The following is a 20,631-nucleotide window of genomic DNA, read 5'->3' as shown; positions in this document are numbered from 1 at the left end:
TAATTAATCAGATTCATTCGAGTTCAATATAGGGAGGAGGGGAATGATTAGAAATAAGGCTGGAACCGAGTTATGAAGAATCTTCTGTGCAAGCCAAGTAATGGAAAAGTATTGAAATTCCTTGGATCTGTTCTTTTTAAAGTGTTATTTATTTGCAGAAATTTAAAATATACTCTTTTGTTTGTAGGCACACAAGTCTATGAATTTTGTTTCAACACTGCTCCAGATTACTATGTCAGAACAACTGGATTTACCTGTGAGACAGGCAGGCAAGTTTCCCAAGTTATTTTCTTGAATATACGTAATATATTATTTAAAATGTTCATAAATGAAAAGCAGAAGTATCTTGGTATGACCCTTCAGTGATTTTTTTTTTCTTCCCCTGAGAATTCATTTACCTTCAATGTTTACAACAAACAGCAAGTGCCTTAATAATTGGTGGCAGAGTTTAAAGAAATAATTTGATATTTAGTTGAATTAAAAGAGAGGTTGAAAAGAGAAATTGATGAGTTTCCTTCCCTGATGAGTAATTCTGAGACACAAAACTGTTTATGCAATTATTCCTTACACCTTTTTGCTTTTACTGTTTTAACAATTTAAAAAGTATTATTTCTTAGTTCCTGTCCAACATATTGAGCAATTCCCTCAGCATCAGATAGTCTTTGAAAATGTGGCACACTACTTGTGAATATTGTTAGTCTGCAAAATAATGGAATTTATATCTTTAATTTCTCCTTAGTCTATTTGAATATGTAATAATTTTGTTAGAAGAAATATAAAGTACCAAATAATTTTATCATTCTAGAAGAGCAGATAACTTTTTTTGTGTTCTTGTTTTCATGTCTATTTTGTTAAAAAATGTTTGTTTTGCTCACTTCACTTAATGTTGTATAGTAAGCATAATGCCTTATGCAATGAACCATTTCTCATAATCTCATTTAGGTCTATTTTGTTAACAGTTAAGTTTCTAGTGCTTAAAATACTACCTGGCACACTGTAGATGCTCAGGTAATGGATGAATATAAGTTGGTTATGATTTATTTATCATTTTTACCTGAACTGTACTAGGCAGATATGACTTTTAAATTTTTTTCTTTTTCATTCTCAAATGCATGAATCAGACAGATACGATTTTTTAAAAATTATTTTTATGTGAGTTGCACAGTAATGGAACAATTTTTGTACCAATGTAATACAGTAATTGGGCTGAACCTTGGTCAGCAGATCTTGTTTTTTGTTTTTTTTCATTTCTAATTTAATAGAAAAGGTCACTTTGATTATGTCTCTTTTTTCTCTTATATTTAAGTCTCATTTCTCAGTTGACTTTTTTCCATTTTTAGGTAGGAATCTTTGCCTTTAAATCGAATTTTTACTAAGAAATTAAAAGTGTTTGGCATTTATTTAGGGGGATCTTAACACATCCTAGGGACTTGATTGTGTGCATTAGAAAATTTATACTAGAAAATTCTTTTGGTGTGTACAAAACTGGAAACAAACTATGGAATTGGTAATAAAATTTTAACATCATTAATTTTAAAACTACATACTTGGAAAAATTGAGTGATACTCTAATGCATAGCATATGGTAGTTTCATCTGCTAGACTTTGAGTGACCCCTGAACTTTTAGTTCAGGGGTCCTCAAACTTTTTAAACAGGGGGCCAGTTCACTGTCCCTCAGACCGTTGGAGGGCCAGACTATAGTTAAAAAAAAAACTATGAACAAATTTTTATGCACACTGCACATATCTTAAACACCTGCATGTGGCCCAGTGGGCTGTAATTTGAAGACGCCTGTTAGTTCATACTGTCTGCACGTTCTGGATGGAGTAGACTGCATCATGAGATCCTTGTGGTTCAATTCTAGTTGTTTATGTTTTGGAGCAAAAAAACTTTTAAAATACCAAATCAAAAAAGTAAATATCCCATTCCTTTATTCATTGAGATGGAAAGAAACACTCAGAGACTACATCCAGAGACATTGGGACTGTTATCAAGTCTTAAGTCTGGTGTTTGTTCTATTTTGGAGATAATCAAAATTCTGTAGTAGTAGTATTACCTAGACTGTGTTGGTTCCATATACTGAGTCAGCGTTCTTTATCTTAAAACTTCTGTTGGTTAGTTTAATGTCTACCTTAATCCTTTTTGAAGTACTATAAGATGGGGTTTTAATTCTCCAAATAAAGCAAACTAGAGTATAATAATCCTAGTTCTGTCAGTTATATTTGTTCAAATAGGTGCAGGACTCCAGGTAAGAATTGCAAATCAGAAAACAGCCAGTGTTTTTTAGAATATAGGAATTAATTAATTTTGGATGATTTCCCTTTACAGTATATCCTATACATTGTGATCCACTTCCCCTGTCTCTTCCTAGGGCTGGGTAAAAAGCATTGTTAGCCGCCTAGATTTTGCCACATCATCAGTTTGTTAACTTTTGTCAAATAGCAATGTGCAAAGGGAGCAGTATGATAGCTTACAGAAAATAGTGATGTCTGATTTTTGAACACAGCAAATTCTCCCATGAAGTAACATGAATTTGAAGTGGTGTGTTGTCAAAATACTTAAATTTATAGACTAAGAAGACTATGATAAAAATTTGTTTATCACCTTTGTATGATTAGTATGTGTATGATGGTTTTGTCTTTAGAGTTTTCATTTAGAAAACAGATTTGATAAAATTAATTTAACTCATAGAAAATGGTATAAAAAGTGTTTTTTAATAAATGTGATGTAAAAAATCTTAGATAACAGTTTCATTTGTGGTATGGTTATTTGTAGGGTTCTCTTAGACTATGTCTTTAATAATAGTTTGGGGGCAATTGCTATAACTGTTAGTTAAATTTATGTTTTATGGACTTTTAAAAATAATTGAATGTAATATTTTGTTTATAAAAGGATAAATTTATGAACAATGGTCTGAAAAGAGTACTTGAGATATGGTCACTTATAAGGCCTTTTCACAAGCTTTAATAGAAAACATTCTTTTGTCAAATTGATCTGTATTTTAGGTGTTATCTATTTGAAAAATATGATAACACAATATTGGCCTGATCGGGAAACAGCACCAGGGGATATATCTCCTTATACTATTCCAGAAGAAGATCGACATTGTATTCGAGAAAATATTGTAGAGGCCATTATACATTCCCCTGAGCTCATCAGGTGTGTATATTTTTTAAATGTACCTATTGTTGCAGGTATGTAATTTTCAGGAGGTTTTATTTGGGGGAGGGAGGATTGGATCTTTTCGGAACATACAAGCCTGTCGTTTTTGTAACAGAAAACTTAACCAACAAATGCCGTTATAGGAGAAAGCCTTTTTGATTTATTTTCTTACTACAGTTGAATTTTACATTTATAAAACAAAAAAATTCATTTGAAACCTGTGAAACATACGGTGATCAGATGAAAGGGTAAAGAAAGCTATGGAATACTGTTTTATACTTTATATTATATAGTCTTTTGATATTTGAAAGCTCTTGTTTTTGGAGGATTTTTCAGAATTTATAATGAATATAGTTGATGTTCTTAAATGAAACCTGTCAGTTGATAGAGATGAAAAATAAAAAACACCTGCATTTGTAACATAGTTGTTGGTTTTCTTTTAAATGAGTAGGAACAAGTGATTTTTGCTAAGTGGCTTATTTTGAATCATCTACATTCTGTATACATCCAAATATCAAATGGGCTATTTGAAATTAGGTTTTGTATAAATAGCCATTTTTCTTTGTATGAGCTTGCAAAATCTTAGTAGGATTTCTTTCTCATTACTGTTTATTTTTTGACTTTCAGGGTACAGCTTACTACATGCATTCATCACATCATCAAACATGATTATCCAAGCCGCTGGACTGCCATTGTGGACAAGATTGGCTTTTATCTTCAGTCTGATAATAGTGCTTGTTGGCTAGGAATTCTTCTTTGCCTTTATCAGCTTGTGAAAAATTATGAGTAAGTGTCTTTCAATTCCTGTGGAGTTTTGAGAAGTAGGAAAATTTAAGCCAGTTTGAACATGTAAAATTACATTTGGCATAGATACTAAAATTAGTGAATTGTGTTAATTTTAACGTAGTATTTTCTTTTTGAAGTAGCGTTTTTATTGTAATTGTGTAGTTTCTTCTGCTGATTCCACTGAGAAACTCCTGTGCCTGTTTTTCTTAATCATTGTCTCTTTATCTCTAAAGTTGGGCTCCTCAATAAGTGCTGATAAAAGGCCTTCAGATAAGGAGTTTTTTTTTAAATATGAAGGTGATTAGAGTACATTGAGCATCAGAGCTCTTTATTCTGGCTTTCTCTTTGGATTTTTATCTTAATTTGGGTTCTTGATAAACTTGCAGAACCTACCACTAATTCCTTAAAAGAATATGTTGAAATTTCGTGTGAGCAATGTGTTTTGAGGAATTTACAATTGCCTATTTCATTGTTTGCATATTTGAGCAAATTGTGGTTCATATAGGTAAATAGGATCAGTAGGAAAGATTTTAGGCCAAGGGATCATTTTAATCTGGGTTTAGGGATCAGGAAAAAAAATCTAACCTGGAAAGTTGAGGTATGGCATTAGGAGTGGTAACCCAAATGTTGAAGGGATTCTCTCTTAAGTGTGTGGTGAAAGTAATGAAATTGATAGGCACTTGAAAGTTTTGATGTGGAAAAATTATGAGAAAGGCATAAGGAAAACTTTATACCATGTTGGTGACTTTATTTCCAGTCCTAACAGCTACACAGATGTCACTGTGAGCCCTTTAGTTCTGGGACTTGTAGTTAGCCTCCCATACCCTCTTTGGGTCCCATCTCAAAGTAGCTGATGAACTGCTGCGTTTGTTCTAAGCAGGAGAGAAATATACAATTTACAGCATTGGTACTGGTGTTTTCTTGTGTTCCCACCAGCTACCCATCTTCCTGCTAAGGAATGTTCCAGCTGTTGCTCCAACCTCTGTCAGAGTGCCAGTTGTTGTAGTTCTGGTAAGTGAGTGACTGAAATTAGAGAGAATAAAAACAATAAGTTGTCAATGTCATGGAGGAAGTTCTAATCTCTCCTGTCCTATAATCTTAGCAGGAGAGAATGTGACAAGGATTTTTAAATGGGAGATATAGGAGGCTGCTACAGTATTCGAATTCCAGTTAATTTTTAGCTAGTGTTTGATTGTGGAGCACAAGGTGTTCACAAGGGATCTGTGTGGACTGAAACTGTTCTAAGATAATTTATGGAGAAATTAGAATTTGTGGTGGTCTTCAGGAGCATGGATCCTCAGGAAATGCTTGTCAGTTAAAGGAGCACAGAAGGAGCATTTGAAGAGGAAGGTGTGTCACATCATATGGAGTAGTATGAACAAAGAAAAAAGGTACAGATGTGGAAATGTGAGACACTGTCTTTAGTGGATAGTGAGGAGATCACTTAATGATACTGATAATTTCTGGTGAGAGGTTAGGGATAATTGGACTGGTAAATTGGAACCATGTTAAAGAGGGTTTTGATTGCCACAATGAGAAATTAGTATGTGATCTTTTAGATACTGAAGAACCATTGAAAAAAAATTTTTTAAACAAAAAAGTGATAAACTAGTATTTAAGGATTTTCTGAATATTGTTCACCAGTTTCATACATCATAGCCCTGTTGTAGTAGACTTTTATTAGTGTCACATTTTCATACTTTTAAGTCTTAGGAAGTAGTAATATGTTTGGTACTACAAATTACTTTCATATTCATCAGCTTAGATTAACAACTAGTACCATTCAACTCCCAGTCCACTATACAGTGTAGTGAGGGAAGTAGGAGAGAAGGATGTCTAACATGGAATGGATAGTCACACTCTCTTGGTAAGGGTGATCACCCGAGATGTGTACATGGAAAGAGCTGCATAATATAGTTCTCACTTTTAGTGTTAAAAGGGAATTCTATCTATAATTATTATAGCTTGTATAATCAGATTGCAGAGTGCAATTTGCTTTCTTTTATAAATTGTTACTATATTATTGACTCTAAAGAAAGGTACAGGCCGGTGCGGTGACTCACGCCTGTAATCCTAGCTCTCTGGGAGGCCGAGGTAGGCGGATTGCTCGAGGTCGGGAGTTCGAAACCAGCCTGAGCAAGAGGGAGACCCTGTCTCTACTATGAATAGAAAGAAATTAATTGGCCAACGAATATATATAGAAAAAATTAGCCAGGCATGGTGGCGCATGCCTGTAGTCCCAGCTACTCAGGAGGCTGAGGCAGGAGGCTTGCTTGAGGCCAGGAGTTTGAGGTTGTTGTGAGCTAGGCTGACGCCATGGCACTCACTCTAGCCTGGGCAACAAAGTGAGACTCTGTCTCAAAAAAAAAAAAAAGAAAGAAAGGTACAGATAAACTTTTAGATGTATGTTAGGTATAATTTCTCAGCACATGAAAGTAATACTTAAAATAATTTGCTAGTTAATTGTGTTAATAGCCTTAACAGTCATTAGTGTGAACATTTCTCTTGGTGTTTTTTATTCTTGGCAATTTGGTTCTCATTTCACCCAGTAGGGGGAAAAATCCAGCTTTTGAAGAGAGTCTACCTTTATCCTTTTAAAATGTACTCAAATACTCAATTCTTAAGTTTATTTTTTCCCTTAAAGAAGTAGGGTACCAATAAATAAAACTGAGATCTGCTCTGGAAAGCTAATTTAAAGCAATTTAGATAATCTGTTGCAAAAAGATAAGCTGTGGCTTTTAGAATAATGATCTCTATCACATGTAGTTTCTATTTGCATATCCACAAAATTTGCCTAATGACTCCTTAATAATGGAAACTGGAGTTACTTTTCCATAGTTGTAACCTGTAAATTTGGTTATTATTGTTATTTATTAACAAACCAACAGACCTTTTAACAGTATTGTTAAAATGCTAAGAATACATGCAGAAATTTCTCAGGTCAGTAATTCTTTATCCATGATCTTTATGCAAAATGGAATTCAGAACTCAGATTATTTTTTGGATTTTAGAAAGGTAGTAAGGTTCACATAGTACACATTAAATAACACTCCTATTGACGTCTGTAGCAAGCACCCAGTAGCTGAACACGTTATATCTGCTGTAAAATATGTGAATATTGACCCGAAATGGGGTAAATGAAGATCATAAATAGCCTGTTGAGGTCATGTTTTGTTGCCAAATGAGTTATAGAACTTCTGGATTGTGATGCTTTTAGAAATAAAATATTTTCTGCTTTGTACATGCCACTTCTACCTCAATCTTGTTGGTATGTAAATTACTTAAGGATAGTAGTGTATAATAAATTTTATTTACTCATCAACTGCTACTATCTAAAAGCCAGGTCATTGTGCCTCCTCATCTGTATCAATATTCATTGTCTAATGGTTAAGAGAGCAGACGCTGCTTAGATTTATGCTTAGATGTGTAATGCTGGGAAGATAGTAAATTTCCGTGCCTCAGTTTCCTCAACTGTATAATTGAGGATCTAAAGGCGGCCTTGAAGATTATTGACCTCATAATAAATGTTCAAAAACTATTAAATCTTCTTTGAGGTTTTACCCAGTTTGCTTTTTTGCGTGGTTTTCTTCCAGAGTAGGTTTTCCTTTTTTAAAATCGGTTAGGAAGTATTTGATTATATTTGTGTAAATAAATAGGTAGTTTAAATATATAATATTGTGGAAATAAATTCTTACAGAATTAGTTTGTTATTCCTACCCAAAGGTATAAGAAACCAGAGGAGCGGAGTCCATTGGTAGCAGCAATGCAGCATTTTCTGCCAGTTCTAAAGGATCGTTTTATCCAGCTTCTTTCTGATCAGTCTGACCAGTCTGTCCTCATCCAGAAACAAATATTCAAGATCTTCTATGCTCTTGTTCAGGTAAATTTTATAAAGCAGATTTTATGTATAAAATGTTAGTCCATCATTTACTATATTAAAAATTAACAAAGAATTTCAGCATCTGAATAATTACTTTTAAAAAGCTAGATTAAGTGTATGATGTGATAGGAATATAGAAATTGCCAAAATTATAAGTCTAAACAAGCATACTTCCCCAAATACATAAAAAACCCTAATGTTAAATTGTAAAGTGGCAATCTTCAGTTCTCTTAAACCATCCAGCACAACAAAATTAGTAATTTTTTTTTATATCTCTTAATTTATGAGTCTGAAAACCTGTTACTCGATTACAGTTGAAATCTAACACATACCCTGATACGCCAAATATACATAGATTGTCCTAATAAATATAAAACCTATTCTATACTTGACATAAAAGTACTAACTCTGTGGACTTGACTGGCACACAGTAATGGATTTTATCATTTCTGTATACTATTCTAAATTATTCTGGGGTAAAAAATATCCACAAAGGAAATGGTAAATAGTTGGGTCTGTATTCTCAGTATAATATAATTACTTCTAGGACAGATTTTTGGTTAGGATTTAAATTCTGGTTCTTTTTGTGCAGTATTGCCATAGAAGGATTTTTCTCATTTACTAACATCTTGATTCAAGTCACACCGTTACCTCTTAAAATCTCATTTAAATAGATCTGTGGCTTCACTTCAGTAAGATTGTAGCTGACTTAATCCATTGCTTGGTTGGATTTCACATGTCTTTGCTAGATCTTTAAAGATACCTCCCAGTTTGATTCTAACGATACTTTAATGCCATTCTATTGGATCCTTCTTACATAATTCTTTGTTAAGTAATTTGAATATGCAATATCTATAGTCTTTTCATATTTTTTCTAACTGGTAGGATTGTAACTTTTATATTAAAATCTTTTTGAAAACTACCCTAGAGTATAGGACAAAATGAATATTTATCTTCTCAACTCATTCTTTGAGACTGGCATATCCTGCTATCAAAATATAACCCTGTCTCACTTGTGAAAATAGATGTCCTAAAATCCTAAATTGACTTTTTTTTTCTTTTTAGGTGTCAGCAAACTTGTTTTAGTATACACACACATAGTCACATTTCCAGTGTAATAAATAACCCTTTGTTCTTGAACCACGAGAGAACTTTACCTGGAGACTCCATAGAGAGAGTCTAGGTTTGACAGTCTTCACAGATGACCCCCAACAGGGGGCACTGTTAGGATGTTGATTTTACTGTTCTACTGAGAGATTAGGATTTATCCCAAGAATGTAAGAATGGGTCAAAAGTAAGAAATTTTGGCTGGGCATTGTGGTTCACACTTGTAACCCCAGCACTTTGGAAGGCTGAGAGAGGAGGATTGCTTGAGCCCAGGAGTTTAAGACCAGCCCTGGCAAGATAGTGAGAACTTTGTCTCTACAAGAAAAAGTTAAGTGGACGTGGTGGTGCACCCATGTAGTCCTAGCTGCTAGGGTGGCTGATGTGGGAAGATCCCTTGAGCCTAGGAGTTTGAGGCTGGCTACCATGAGCTATGACCATGCCACTGTACTCTATGTCTGGTGATAGAGCCATATCCTATCTTAAAAAAAAAGAAAAGAAAAGAAAGAAAGAGAGAGAGAAAGAAAGAAAAAAAATTGAGCTGGGTGTTGGTGGTATGTGCCTTATACTCCCAGCCCACTCAGGAGCTGAGACGGGAGGATCCTTGAGCTGAGGAGTTTGAATCTAGCCTGGACAACATAGGGAGACAACATCTATTTAAAAAAAAATTAGTTTTTGTGATTAATGCTTACATCACATTAAAAGAGACCTGTAACCATCTTTATGATGTGTGATAAAACATTTGATAAAATTAATGACCATTTCTGCTTTAAGAAAAGAAAACAGGCTGGGCATGGTGGCTCATGCCTATAATCCTAGCACTCTGGGAGGCCAAGGTGGGCAGATTGCTTGAGCTCAGTAGTTTGAGACCAGCCTGAACAAGAGTGAGACCCCATCAGTACTAAAAAAAAAAAAAACAGAAAAGCTAGCTGGGCATGGTAGCACATGCTTGTATTCTCAACTACTTGGGAGGCTGAGGCAGGAGGATGGCTTGAGGCCAGGAATTTAAGGTTGCAGTGAGCTGTTATGACACCACTGCACTCTACCCAGGGTGACAGAGTGAGACTCTGTCTTGGAAATAATAATGATGATAATAATAATGAATACATACATACATACATACAAACAGCTGTTAGAAACCTAGAATACAGATTTTCTTAACTTGATAAAAGGTGTTCACTAGAAATCCATGGTAAATATCATACCTTATGGTGAAAATAAGATATAATCCCAATAATGGGAACACAACAATGATGCCCATAGTTACTTCCACTGTTTACCATTGTAGATACCTAACCAAAGAAATTTACTTGTGTGCTAAAAGCAGGAAATGTGGAATAAAATTTGAATAAAATACTTTTGGTATTGTGAAAAGTAGAAAGTAAGTGGAATTTTCTTTAGTAAGGATTTAAAAATATTAATTCTTGATTTTTACTTAGTATACACTACCACTGGAGCTGATAAACCAACAGAACCTGACAGAATGGATAGAAATTTTAAAGACTGTTGTGAACAGGGATGTACCTAATGTAAGTTTCTGTGTGTTTTCTTATATTATTAAATATAAGTATTGAGTGATCTTTTGAGGATTTAATTGGTATTTCTTGTAACATTCTTTATAAACTTTTAAAATTTGTGATGTGTTTTTTCTAGGTATAGAGACACTTTTCTATTTGTTTACATAAGTGCATATACCAAGTAAAAAATTGTGAAGGGTTATTTCATTTATTGGTCAAGTGCTTGTATGTATCTCTTTATTTCATACTAAGTCTTCTGTCTTTTCATTTCTTGTCTAATTTAGAAGCACATAACTAGATTTTAGCTTAATAATTTATGCCCATGAATAGAGGAAGAATGTGATTTAAAGGTGGCCAAACTTGTAGTTATGTAATTTTCTAAAAATAACTTTATTGAGATAAAAACTTACATGCCAGAGCACCGGGGGTTGAGGCTTCGCGCGCGGGGAGCCCGGAGTGGGAAGCTCAGAGAGGATGGCACTGGCACCAGGCACGGTGGCCGGCGGCCCAACCATGCTGAGCGACCTTGCTGAGCAGAGCCCAAGGCAAGCTCGCCTTGGCGCTGCAGGGGACGCGCGCACCGGCGTCTGTGGTCGAGCATAGGTGCCTGCACGCGTCGGGGCGCCAAGGCGTCTTGCGCCTTCGACCCGGCGCTGCTGGAGTTCCTGGTGTGCCCGCTCTCCAAGAAGGCGTTCAGATATGAAGCCTCAGCAAATGAACTGATTAATGAAGAGCTGGGAATAGCCTATCCAGTCATTGATGGGATTCCTAATATGAGACCAAGGCAGCTAGGATGACACATCAAAGTAAGAAGCAAGAAGAAATGGAGCAGCACTAGCTCATAATTTAAAAAAGAAAAACACAACTACTAAATTTTCTTAATACTGTTATACCTTTTAAAGTAGGGTGGCGGGTAATAAGTGGAAGAGAAAAATGTTTCTCTCTTTTCCTATGTTGACTGTTCTTATTCCACTGATCTCTTTAGCAGGACTGCTTTACTCAGCCTCTGTGGAAGAAAACTTCCCACAGGGCTGCACTAGCAACAAGCAGCCTTTGGTTTTACAGTCTGCTCTTGCCGATTACCATACCAGTGTATGTGTTCTTCCACATTTGGACTTGGATGGGTATTAAACTCTTCAGGCATAATTAATGCCACCAGAGCCAAGATGGTGTATATGTGTATATATATATATATATATATATATATTCATGATATGTCTTGGATATCTATCTCTGAAAGCTCAGCTAGGTGGAAATAGTGAAGACCCATTTAGTTTGCAGGAAAGATGCTTTGCCTTGCTTATGTGAGGCTTAGGACTATGGGAGGCTTATGTTGCACAAGTTTCTGTTACTATGCTCTTGTTCTGCCCTTGTTTTTTTGAAGGTTCTGACTTACAACTGCTATATCAGAAGAAACATTTCGACAAAGTGTCTTGTTGGAGATTAACACCACCCCCCCCCCAGTCATCATCTGATGACTGTTTCTTATCTTTTCATCTAAAAATTAGTCATCTGAAATTTTGTTTGCTTGTATAGCTTCAAGGTATTTGGTGAAGTCACACATGACAGATGACTGAAATAATTCCAAAGGTGCTATGTTGAAATGGTTGTAGAGAAATGCATTTTCACTGATGTGATATAAAACTGTACAATAAAATGGAAATTTTGTGTACTTACAAAAAAAAAACCTTACATGCCATAACATTTATACCCTTTAAAGCATACAACTCAGTGGTCTTTAGTACATTCAGAGTGGTCCAACCGTGTTGTTTATTACATTTAATCACAATTTTAAATTACCATATTTTTCTGTAAAATCTAGTTTTCTAGAGAGAGGGGAGTTTACAAGTTCTTAATATCTAGTGTGCTTTAAGTGCTATTATATACCTTATTTAATCCTCAAAAATTCTTCTGAATTTTATTTTAGACTTAGATATTGGAGAATTATATAATTTATCCAATGTAATATTATTTATTTATTTTTCTTTTGATGTGCCAAGCTGTGGAGCCAATGTAATATTATTAATGGCATAGGCGAGATCAATTTATTGTGTTTTTTGGTTTATTGTTTACTTTCTTTAGATTTTTTTCAAAAAAATTTAAAATAATGCAGAAAAAATAAATAGAACATGTGTCCTCCATGGGAAATTAGTTTGGCATGTATTTATCTATACACATTTAGTAGATATAAAATATAAGTTTTAAAGTTCTCATACATACTCTGTACCTGTTTGTGTTAATAGTTTATACTCAGTATCATGCACAGATTATAAGTAAACAGTTTAATGAGTTATTAAATTATATGAATGTTTACTCAAGGCTGGTTCTAGTCATCTCTCCATCATTGCTCTCATTTCTTGCACAGTAGATTTTGCCTGTTTTAGAACTTAATAAGTAATCTTTTGTTTCTGGCTTCTTTTACTCACTGTATTTATGAGATTCATTCATTTATGTAGTGATAGTTTATTCCTTTTTATTGCTGAGTGATATCTCATTGTATGAATAACCCACAGTTTCTGTATATATTCACACATTGATGGATATCTGGGTGTTTTTCACTTTTTGAGTATTACAGATAAAGCTGTGAATATTCTTGTATGTCTTTTTGTAATCATGTGTGTTCACACTCTTGCATAAATACCAAAGAATGGAATTTGGCTCATAGAGTAGATGGATGTTTAGCTTTATAAGTAACTTCCAAAGTGATTGCCAAAGTGATTGTAGCAATGCTCTGACTGGCAATGGATGAGAGTTTCTCTTGCTCTGTATTTTCACTTCCTTATCCTAACTTAAAATATGTCATGGATATCTTAGGTCAGTGTATAATGAACCACTTCCTTCTTTTAATGGTTGTATAGTAGTCTTTTATGGATGTTCCATAGTTAAACATTCCCTCATTAATTTTAGGTTCCTGGTAATTTTTCACTATTAGCCATAGTATTGAAATGAATATTCTCATACATATATCCATGTGCATTTATATTGATATATCTGGAATTAGATTTCTGAAATGGGGTTTCTCATGCCCTTTCCATTGTGAACTATACTGATTTTGATTAAGTTGTGACTGTCATAGCCTTGACTTTAAATTATTTAGATCTTGACTAAAATGTTTGGTTTTAAGTTTTTATAAAAATTTTAAAAAGCGTATCTTTTGTAATAAAGTAGTGAAGCAATGTGGATGCCTCTTAGATTTAAATAAGGGTTAATAGTTTTCCAAGTCTAACCTTTTATCCAAGGTTAGAAAGGCCAACATTGAAGGAGCATTCACGTTTTTGTGAATCTGTTCTTAACCTCATACTGTCACACCTAGGTTGTATCATCTTAGGCTATCATTGAATAAATGTCTCTTTAAAGGAAACACTTCAAGTTGAAGAAGATGATAGACCTGAGTTACCATGGTGGAAATGTAAGAAGTGGGCTTTACATATTTTGGCAAGGCTTTTTGAAAGGTAATCTCCTATCCATATATGGTGATTTAAATTTATTTTTTAAGCTTCTGCTTTTATAAGCGCTGGTATAAAGCATTGTAAAGAAACAATGGACATTTTAATGTATTTTAGATACGGAAGCCCTGGCAATGTTTCTAAAGAATATAATGAATTTGCTGAAGTATTTCTGAAGGCATTTGCTGTTGGTGTCCAGCAAGTAAGTCGAAGATAGTTTTTCTAAGTAGAAATACAAAATCTTTAAGTTCATTTCTATCTTCTCAAGAGTGTTTGTTTGAATTCTGTAGCAGTTCTTATTTTTTTGGTCTTAAGTTATTGAGGACATCAGTGGATCTTCATTTATGTGGGTTATACCTAGTGATACTTGACAGATTAGAAATTAAAACAAAATTTAACAGTTATTTCATTTAAAAGTAATAAATCTAGGGCAGGCATGGTGGCTGACGCCTGTAATCCTAGCACTCTGGGAGGCCGAGGCAGGAGGATTGCTCAAGGTCAGGAGTTCGAAATCCGCCTGAGCAAGACTGGGACCCCGTCTCTACTAAAAATAGAAAGAAATTAATCGGCTAACTAAAAATATATATAGAAAAAATTAGCTGGGCATGGTGGCGCATGCCTGTCATCCCAGCTACTCAGGAGGCTGAGGCAGAAGGATTACTTGAGCGCAGGAGTTTGAGGTTGCTGTGAGCTAGACTGACACCATGGCACTCTAGCCCGGGCAACAGAGTAAGACTCTGTCTTTAAAAAAAAAAAAAGTAATAAATCCATTATAACATTTTTTCTAATGTCTGCCTTAATAAAAGGCAGCTGGATACTCATTTTTCTGCATTCAGTCTATTTTGTTTTGGTTGACATAAAGAAAATTTCGCCTCACAGGGACGAAGTTGGAAAAGGGATAAGTATTTTAATAGACTTTTGAGATAATTATGGAAATTCTTTGATATTATACCAAAATCAGACAATGGTAATTTCTTAAAAGTTAATTGCAATGTGGAATTTCAAACTATACAAACAAACATTTTGTATTCTGTTACATTACAACTCATTGGTCTGTACTGCACTTTGAATGAGACTTTTATTCATACATGATTTTGAAACATCCTGCATTTGTCATTTTGAAAATGTTGACTCATGGAGTTAATGCAGATTTTCTAAATGTTTATACATTTCATTAAACAATTTAAAAAAGAGCAAGAGGGGTGGCTGACATCTGTAATCCCAAAACTTTAGGAGGACTAGACAGGAGGATCACTTGAGACCAGGAGTTTAAGAACAGTCTGGGCAACATAGCAAGACCCTGTCTCTACAAAAATGTTAAAAATTATCCAGGTATGGTGGTGTGTGCCTGTAGTCCCAGCTACTGTGGAGGCTGAGGATTGAGCCCAGGAAGCTGCAAAGAGCTATTATGCCACTGCACCCTAGCCTGAGTGACAGAGCAAGACCTGTCTATGAAAAGAAGAAAAAGAAAATCAAATTTTTTTTTCGAAACAGAGTCTCACTGTGTTGCCCAGGCTGTAGTGCCGAGGCGTCAGGCTAGTTCATAGTAACCTCAAACTCCTGGGCTTAAGGGATCCTTCTCCCTCAGCCTGCTGAGTAGCTGTGACTAGAGGCCTGCGCCACCGTGTCCAGCTAATTTTTTTGATATATATATATATATATATATATTTTTTTTTTTTTTTAGTTGTCCCACTAATTTCTTTCTTTTTTTTTTTGTTTTTTTTTTAGTAGAGATGGGGTCTCGCTCTTGCTCTGGCTGGTCTCTAATTCCTGAGCTCAAATGATCTGCCTGCCTCCACCTCCCAGAGTGTTAGGATTACGGGCGTGAGCCACCACGACCAGCCCACATTTGTTAATATCACCACCAGTCTCATCAGAAATATATTTAAATATCGGAAAGCTTTCAGGCTGATCATGGTGATCTAAAAGGTCCCGAATTCTAATGTTTGCTTGAAAACTCAAATTTTAACGCCAATAACATAGTGTCAGCTATTTCTTTGATATGACAGGCCCATTTAATTCATTTTTGAGAAAAAATCTATCACATGCATAAATCTAAATAACCATTATTTGTCTTTCAATTGTTCTTTCATAGAATAAGTTACTGTTTCAGCTTACAACTCAATCTCATAAGTGCTTTTCTTCCAACCATTGTCCTTTGCTATGTAGCTGAGGGCTATGTATATAATTCTCAATTTAATCAAAAAATTTTTGATTCATTAAGGACATTCTTAAGGAAAACTTATTCTATAATTATGTGGCTGTAAAGAATACAGTGACTTTAGTTTCATACCCCTTGATTCACATTAGGCACCAGAAGTTTTACCACCATTGCTTTCATACCTTTGATGCAAATGTCAACACAGTAAAAAAACAAAAAAGGCAAATAACATCTTAGCATTATTATAAAAATAACTTTCACCTAGTAGACCCTCTGAAAGAGTCTTGGGGACCACCAGAAGTATATAGACTACACTCTGAAAGTCGATATTCTGAAACATGAATTAGAACTCTTGGCAGATGCTAAATAGGGTTGACTGGTTTGGGTAAGGTTTTCCTAGAAGATGACTTTAACAAGATAGGTCTGTCTCGTAATAGTGTGGTTTGTTGAATAGGTAGCAGATGGTTTTCTCTTCTTTTTATTCTTAATTTCAAATTAGTCCTTTGACATAGTATTATTTCAATTTGTTGTTTAAATACTTTAGGAATAAATGTGGGTCACTAACACCTAATTTTTAAAATTACATATTTCTAAAAGAATATGGTTGTCATTTTTTGATAATGACTTGGATATTAAGACATGCGTCAGCTGTTTTTACTGGCTTGTAAATAGTTTAAATTTCTATTTGAACTTTGGTTTTTGATAGAACATTTTTTTCAAAGGTTTTATTGAAGGTGTTGTATCAGTACAAGGAGAAGCAATATATGGCTCCTCGAGTTTTACAACAGACATTAAATTATATTAATCAAGGAGTTTCTCATGCCCTCACCTGGAAGAATCTGAAGCCTCACATACAAGTAATAATTTTCTATCTTAAATAAGTTTTTCTAGTGCTTTGTAAAGATTGAAAAATTGCATGTTTTCTTGAGTTGTGTTACTTAGTCTCGTTCTGGTGATGGTTTTGAGAGTATAGCAGAAAAAAAAGAGATGTAACACTGACATAACGTTCTAAGAGATATTTTGTGACTATCAGTTTATTTTTTAATCTAAAATTGTAATCTTCAAACTTACATTAAAGTTCTTATTATTGGCCGGGCACGGTGGCTCACGCCTGTAATCCTAGCACTCTGGGAGGCCGAGGAGGGTGGATCGCTCAAGGTCAGGAGTTTGAAACCAGCCTGAGCAAGAGTGAGACCCCGCCTCTACTAAAAATAAGAAGAAATTAATTGGCCAACTAAAAATATATAGAAAAAATTAGCCGGGCATGGTGGCATGTGCCTGTAGTCCCAGCTACTCAGGAGGCTGAGGCAGTAGGATTGCTTGAGCCCAGGAGTTTTAGGTTGCTGTGAGCTAGGTTGATGGCCATGGCACTCTAACCAGGGCAACAGAGTTAGACTCTGACTCAAAAACAAACAAACAAAAAACATTCTTATTATTGAATCGTGATTAGTTAACATTTATCATGCAATTTGTAGTAGGCAAGGGACTTCATTTCACCAGATTAGTTTCCAGAATAATTGACTTATCTGCTATTTCTATAAGTAATTTACTTGCTTTATTTAGAGCTGTAGAATTTGATACACTGAAATTTTATATTTTCTCATACCTATTTGCTACTTATTAATATGTATATGTCTTGTTTTATAATTACTTGCTATAGAGAGAGGGTAAGAAGAACATACAACTTGAAAGTTGATCTGAGAATGCATTAAATGCATTGCTGAGGTTTGGTATTAAGCTTTAAAATATATATTATAGGGTTACTTGTGTTTTAATAGTTAAAGGAAATGTGAAAATTTAAATTTGAAAACTGAAGGCTTTTACTTTCTTAATTTTTAAATTGCAGGGCATTATCCAAGATGTTATTTTTCCATTGATGTGCTATACAGATGCTGATGAGGAACTTTGGCAAGAAGACCCTTATGAATATATACGCATGAAGTTTGGTAAGGAAGTTTCACTTTTTTAAAAACAAAATATGTCTGTAGTGAAGGTTAGAGTGGTTGTGTATAGCGAACCTAGGGGGTGTTATGGCCTTAGCTTTGGTACTGAAAAACCTTCTTTGTTGTTTAATGTAATTTATCCCTTGTTTAGATCTATTGGGGGCTATTCATTAACTGTGGCATTTGATAATGATAATCTTATTTTTAGCAGACACAACTACTATAGTATTCTTAAGTTATGATTGTTGAATGTGCTTTTGGCATATGCCAAAAATGTTATATATTCAATAAGTGACTCAATTATACTTTTGGATCCCATGTCAGTCATCATATATGTGGGAATTGAGAAGACACGCTGGAAGCTAGAGTCACAAGGAGTCCCTGCAGGAAACTAAACTGTAATTTGACTAATGTTTTGTATTAGTCCTTCTTCCTACTACAATCTTCTGTACATTTTGTAATTTGTATTTCTGTGACCCTATTCTGAGAATTCTCACAGTAGTAGTGTTTGTATGAAAGAAAATTATTAGTGGTATTGGTGGATTAACTGAACATGTAATTTGTACAGAAAAGACATGGAATTAGGCATTTGCAAAATTATATGGTGATATGGGTTCATTTTCATACTCACCTTATGTGAAGTTTTGGCACATTTTTTAATGCCTTGTTTTTTAACAGAGCATCATTTGTAAACATGTAATGTAAAAATGTTTGCTGAACAAATTGCTATTTTCTGTATTAATTTTAAATTTGTTCTCTAGATGTGTTTGAAGATTTCATTTCTCCTACCACTGCTGCGCAGACACTTTTATTTACAGCCTGTAGTAAGAGGAAAGAGGTAGGTTATTAAACATGTAGATAACTTTTGCTATATTATTTAAAATGTATTCAAATATACACTCAGGGCTGGGCACGATAGCTCACGCCTGTAATCCTAGCACTCTGGGAGGCTGAGGCAGGAGGATTGCTTGAGCTAAGGAGTTCAAGACTAGCCTGAGCAAGATTGAGATCCCCTCTCCACAAAAAGAAAGGAGAAAAAAAAATCCAGCCCAGCATTGCTTCTCAGGTGTAGTTGCAGCTACCCCAGGAGGCTGAAGCTGAAGGATACCTTTAGCCCAGGAATTGGAGGTTGCAGTAAGCTACTGTGATGCCACTGCACTCTACCCAGGTTAATGGAGTGAGACTCTGTCTCAACTGCAACAACAACAAAAAAACCAAGACAACTGAGCACCCCTCCTGACAACCCTCCACCCCTTCATATCCAAAAACAAAACAAATATACAGTTTTAAGTGTTAATAATGTAAGTTGTTCTGTTGATATTTTTTGTTTGTTTGTTTGTTTGTTTGTTTGTTTATTTAAGACAAGAGTCTCATTCTGTCGCCCTGGGTAGAGTGCAGTGATGTCATCATAGCTCATTATAACCTTAAACTCCTAGACTCAAGGGATCCTCCTGTCTCAGCCTCCTGAATAGCTGCAACTACAGGTGCATGCCACCATGCCTGGCTAATTTATGGTAGAGACAGGGTCTTGCTCTTGCTCAGGCTGGTCTCTAGCTCCTGGCCTCAAGAGATCCTCCTGTGCCTCCACTTTCCAAAATGATAGTATTACACACACCTGGCCTGTTAGTATGGTTTTTTTTAGGATTTTGGGGTAGCCAATAAAGTAGTACTTTTCTCTTTTAATTTAGGTACTGCAAAAGACTATGGGATTCTGTTACCAGATTCTAACAGAACCAAATGCTGATCCTCGAAAAAAAGATGGAGCCCTGCATATGATTGGCTCTTTAGCCGAAATACTTCTAAAGGTATTTCTTCTTTTGCATGTATACGTATGTGTGTGAGTGTGCAAGTAGCTTTATAAAATTAATAGCTTTCTCAAGATCCAATATACAAACCATGCAGCTTGCCCATTTAAAGTTTACAACTCAGTGGTTTTTAGGTTATTCACAAAGCTATACAACCATCACAGCTCTAAAACATTTTCATGACCTCCCAAAAAAAACCCTGTACACATTACCATTCACTCCCTGTTTTACCCCAAATCACCCAGCCATAGACTACTGGTAATCTTCATTTGTCTCTGTGGATTTGTTTTTGCTGGATGTTTCATATAAATGGAGTAATGTTTAATATCCGGTCTTTCATTTATTGTAATGTTTTCAAGTTTTATCCATGTGATAGTATGTGTCAGTACTTCTTTTTTTTTTTTTTTTTTTTTTTTTTGAGACAGAGTCTCGCTTTCTTGCCTAGGCTAGAGTGAGTGCTGTGGCGTCAGCCTAGCTCACAGCAACCTCAAACTCCTGGGCTCAAGCGATCCTGCTGCCTCAGCCTCCCGAGTAGCTGGGACTACAGGCACGAGCCACCATGCCCGGCTGATTTTTATATTATATATATTAGTTGGCCAATTAATTTCTTTCTATTTTTATGGTAGAGATGGGGTCTCGCTCAGGCTGGTTTTGAACTCCTGACCTTGAGCAATCCGCCCGCCTCGGCCTCCCAGAGTGCTAGGATTACAGGTGTGAGCCACCGCGCCCGGCCAGTACTTCTTTTTTATTGCCAAATTTTATTTCATTGTGTGTGTGTTTGTGTGTGTGTGTGTATATATATATATATATATATACACACACACAC

At 35.1% G+C, this 20,631-nt stretch overlaps 1 protein-coding gene and 2 pseudogenes across 1 annotated transcript in view; all 3 read left to right on the top strand.

Annotated features, from left to right (window-relative positions):
* Positions 1–20,631, top strand: part of IPO7 (importin 7) — a 50,768-nt gene that overhangs the window by 13,459 nt on the left and 16,678 nt on the right. The window contains exons 2-12 of the mRNA XM_012784008.3: positions 188–269; positions 3,007–3,160; positions 3,791–3,949; positions 7,673–7,829; positions 10,373–10,462; positions 13,808–13,902; positions 14,014–14,098; positions 16,780–16,914; positions 17,904–18,003; positions 18,762–18,838; positions 19,689–19,805. Coding sequence (XP_012639462.1) covers positions 188–269; positions 3,007–3,160; positions 3,791–3,949; positions 7,673–7,829; positions 10,373–10,462; positions 13,808–13,902; positions 14,014–14,098; positions 16,780–16,914; positions 17,904–18,003; positions 18,762–18,838; positions 19,689–19,805 — 1,251 coding nt within the window. The remainder of the gene's footprint in view (positions 1–187; positions 270–3,006; positions 3,161–3,790; positions 3,950–7,672; positions 7,830–10,372; positions 10,463–13,807; positions 13,903–14,013; positions 14,099–16,779; positions 16,915–17,903; positions 18,004–18,761; positions 18,839–19,688; positions 19,806–20,631) is intronic.
* LOC109730658 (protein preY, mitochondrial pseudogene) lies at positions 10,861–11,288 on the top strand (annotated as a pseudogene).
* On the top strand, positions 11,384–11,600 carry LOC142870606 (phosphatidylinositol N-acetylglucosaminyltransferase subunit Y-like; annotated as a pseudogene).

This window comes from Microcebus murinus, chromosome 4 (assembly GCF_040939455.1).
Source record: "Microcebus murinus isolate Inina chromosome 4, M.murinus_Inina_mat1.0, whole genome shotgun sequence".
Lineage (NCBI taxonomy): Eukaryota > Metazoa > Chordata > Mammalia > Primates > Cheirogaleidae > Microcebus > Microcebus murinus.
The sequence above is the reverse complement of the archived record's forward strand: the minus strand, read 5'-3'. Positions and strand labels throughout refer to the sequence as shown.